This window comes from Triticum aestivum, chromosome 7A (genome assembly GCF_018294505.1).
Source record: "Triticum aestivum cultivar Chinese Spring chromosome 7A, IWGSC CS RefSeq v2.1, whole genome shotgun sequence".
Lineage (NCBI taxonomy): Eukaryota > Viridiplantae > Streptophyta > Magnoliopsida > Poales > Poaceae > Triticum > Triticum aestivum.
In genome coordinates, this window is record NC_057812.1 from 152,758,515 (window position 1) to 152,762,353 (window position 3,839).

Below are 3,839 nucleotides of genomic sequence, written 5' to 3' on the forward strand. Positions count from 1 at the left end.
CGCACGCACCACTCACGCCTCGACAGAACGCCCCTGCCGAATCATAAGCTGCGAGGAGCCGACCCCCGCCCCCGGCAATGGCAATGGCAAGCAATCGCGGTCAGGTGATGATGGCGGCGTGGGCCCCCGGCGCAGATTAGGTTGTTCCCGGCCCCGCCCCGGCGGCCGGGACCAACGACCAATCCACGTCCGGCGACGCTGATTGACTGAATCTGAAGCAGCTTGAATACATGCCCCTCCCCCGCGCCCCCACACCCACCCTCTGAGCCCTCTACAGTCTCGGCAACAGCCAGCCCGCCAGCCCGCCAGCCGCGGCGGCCGCCGTCGACAGCGCCGCGGGATCCGTTAGTGGCAGGGCGGAAGCGGACAGCGGCGCCGCTGTTGCTCGCCTGCGCTGCACTGCATGCATTTCCTCGCTCGAGGCCGGCGCGCAAAAATCATTCCATCGCTCCCGCGTACGTCCTCTTCCCGCCGCACTGATGATTGTGTTGTGCGACACTGTTGCCGCCGGGACGGTGGGGCACGCCGCCTCTGCCGCCGCTTGAACGACTCTGCAGGAACCCACAACAGTCCTCGGCAGACGAGCGACGACCGCCGGCCCCGAAATTTTTCTTACATGCATAAAGCTCCATGGCACTGTGCTCAGTTATGACTTATGACCGCGCCTCCGCCATGAAAATCTTCGGAAAAATTTCACCCGAGCCCGAGCACACACAAGAATCAAAGATAGTACTCGAGGATCCGTACCTAGCTGAGGTCGAGGAGCTGAGATTGGTCGTATCGGACGTGCATTAGTTGGCCGGAGAGGAGGCACCTGGGGCCCGGCGGGAAAGGAGTAGTCAAAGGAACGCGCTTCCATCGGATCGCGACGGGGAGGGGGAAGGACGGCGGTCCGATTGGGGCACGCCGGCCATTGCCGTGTCCTTGCGCCCTCAGGTGTCATGCATCTCGCATCTCATAACAGGCATGCGTAAATGCGATGGACAAATCCAATCATGCATGCACACCGCTACTTGGTAACTGTTACTCACATTGTACTCTACGTACGGCCAGATCAAGTCCAACGATATAATCAGCGGCGTGAGGCACGGACAGACACTGTGCCAATGATTTGGGGTTAAGCAGTCCATGGTTCGGCGTGGGATGGGCGGTCGTGGTAATAATATGATCGATTAATTGATTTTACACTAGCTAGAAGCCATCAACACGAGAACGACGACGACGACGGCGGCGGCGGCGGCGGCCGTGGATGTCCGGCCTAGAACCCGGCCTCGCTGGGCTTGCCGCCCACGTCGAGGAAGTAGGACGACATGGGAGTGGCGGCGTTGGCGGCGACGCTCGTGCTCGTGCTCTCGCCGCCGTTGCTCGGCACGGACGACATGTCCATGGCGTGGCAGTGGGCGTTGTAGTCCTCCTCCGCCTCCTCCTTGGCCGCGGCGTCCGAGGGCGGCGCCACGCCCGGCATGGACCCCGGCGGCTGCGGGGGCGCCGGCACCACCGACGGCAGCTTGGAGAGCAGCGCCTCGAGGCTGCTCATGGACGGCATGATGTGCATGGGCGCCGGCCCGGGCACGTAGGGGTCGACGTACATGTCCGGCGGCGGCATCATGCCCGGCCAGCCCGCGGCGGCCACGTCCGCCACCGGGAACACGCCGGCCGACGAGGGGTGCGGCAGCAGCACCCCCGGGATGCTCTCCAGGTACCCGAACTTGCGGCGCAGCGTCACCACGTAGCTCAGGTCCTCCGCCACCTGCACGACCACGATCGGTCGACCGATCAAACCAGCAACAAGCAAGCAGCATCACATCATCATTACACAACCACTCACTCACTCGTGCGACCAAATACCAGTATCAATTAAAGCCACTGCCGCTGCCACCAGTGGCAGCGCTGCACGGTCGCGCGTGCGCCACATGTTGGCTTCCCTTCTCGGGAGAGACTCCATTAAAGCCCGGTAGAATAAGACCGGCGAGCGCGCAGCGGGCTATAAACACGCGGGCTAATCCGGCTAGTAGGGGGGCGCACCTTTTTCATGGAGCCGAGCTGCACGACGCCCTCCCTGACGGCGATCAGCGCGATGGTCTGCACGCGCCACAGAGGAGAATGCATGAGAGAAAGAAATAGGAGAAAAGAAAGAAAACGATGGCGGCATCAGCTTTCAGCTGAGCTAGCTGCATGCGGCGCGGGAAACGATGCGGCAGCAGAGAAGGCATCGAGGGGCAGAGGATGATGGAGCAGGCAGGCAGGCAGAGAGCTTTTGATCAAAAGGCCGGCGGCGATTGCGATTTGTCAAGGCAGGCGTACCTGGATTCCAGACTGGAACTGCGCCTCCCATGTCCTCGGTTGCTGCACGGGGTCAATAATTCCATGGTCATGGATGATGGTCAGTTAAGGACTGCATTAGCAAGGTAGTAAGCTGGAGGCGAATGTTTGGGGGGAGGAGGAGCGGCTTACGGAGTCGGCGGGGTTGCTCCAGGAGGAGATGAGGCTGATCTCCTGCTCGGGGGGTTCCTTGAAGATCCACTTGTGGCTGTGGTCCGCCGCCACTTTCCCTATCAACCTGCAGCCAAGCGACCAAGAACAGAGAAGCAGCCGGGTTAGTGGTTACTTAACTTAACCATCATCCAGCAGCACGGGCGACCGGCCGATCGCCTGCTTAGCTGCCTAATCTGACCATAAGCCAGTTGATCTTCGCCATTAACAGTAGTATTACTGACCCTTCGCCGTAGTTGTAGATGTCGTGGGACATCTTGAAGAAGAGCTCAGGCTGCAGGCCCAGGCCCAGGCCCTGCTTGGCCTCCTGCGCAGCTGCGGCGGCAGCCTCGCAGTCCGCGTATGCAGCTGCGGCGGCGCCTGCGCCCTCTTGGCCGCAGGCGGCTGCAGAGGTGGTGGCCGCGAAGTTGCAGAAGCCGTCCTCCCACGCCAGGATCCTGGGTGCAAGAAACCAAAACCCCGACACAGTAAGTCGCAGACGACGGTAAAAAAGACTTGGGGTGGTCTGCGTATGCGCGTACCAGTTCCTCCTGTTTCCTCTGGTCCTGTCATACGCCACACCTGGGAGATCCCATCTGCTCAAACAAACGGACAGAGCGAGCAAAGAGATTAGTAATCACCAAAGGGAGTGCGTCAGGACATTGGTTGATGGCGGTGGCGGCCATGGTTTACAGGCGCGGGATGAAGATGATGGATGGAGGAAAGGAAGGAAGGGGAGGAGCTAGAAGGCAGGGCTCACTTGGGGGGAGGGTAGTTCCGGGGGAGGATGCGCCAGAAGACGGCGTAGACCCACTGCGAGGCGTCGCTGGTGCAGAGGCTCCGGAGCGTGTGCTGCAGCAGGTGCGTCACCGCCACCGGGCTCAGCTGCTCCTCCATTGCCGCCGCCGCCACGAGCAGCCGGAGACGAGATTCAGCAGCGGGGAGCGGAAAAGGAGAGGCCGATCGAGAGTACTGGAGAACTGGCGCTAAGCTCTAGCTCGCTTGCTTAGCTTGATGCTGGACTGGACTCCCTTTCTTTCCCGTGTGTGATCTCTCCGTATGGCTGTGAGAGGCGAGGCCACCATCGAATGAGAGCGCCACACTTGCCCGAAATTTATACCCCCTCCCCCCTCGAGAGAGGGACTGAAGATGATGGGCGACTGCTGCTTGGGAGTATAAGCTAATAAAAAAATGTGTACTACCCGGCTTTTCCCAGGGTCCACATTTTGGTTCATATTATTAGTTGTGGGAGGGAAGAATGAGAAAATTCTGCTTGTGTTTTTGGTCCTTGGATCGAGTTGATCCCAACTGTCCCCTTCATGCCCACACACGCAACGCAGCGCAGGGCTCCTCAAAATATAGAGAGG

At 60.6% G+C, this 3,839-nt stretch overlaps 1 protein-coding gene across 1 annotated transcript; it reads right to left on the reverse strand.

Moving 5' to 3' along the window:
- Nucleotides 1–1,054: 1,054 nt before the first annotated feature.
- LOC123151407 (protein RICE SALT SENSITIVE 3) lies at nucleotides 1,055–3,622 on the reverse strand. The gene is made up of 7 exons (XM_044571129.1): nucleotides 3,233–3,622; nucleotides 3,015–3,068; nucleotides 2,718–2,930; nucleotides 2,455–2,560; nucleotides 2,305–2,346; nucleotides 2,026–2,082; nucleotides 1,055–1,750 (listed from the first exon to the last, which is right to left on the reverse strand). Exons 1-7 carry the CDS (start codon nucleotides 3,367–3,369, stop codon nucleotides 1,259–1,261), a joined length of 1,101 nt encoding a protein of 366 aa, XP_044427064.1. The 5' UTR covers nucleotides 3,370–3,622; the 3' UTR covers nucleotides 1,055–1,258.
- Between the last annotated feature and the right edge of the window lie 217 nt (nucleotides 3,623–3,839).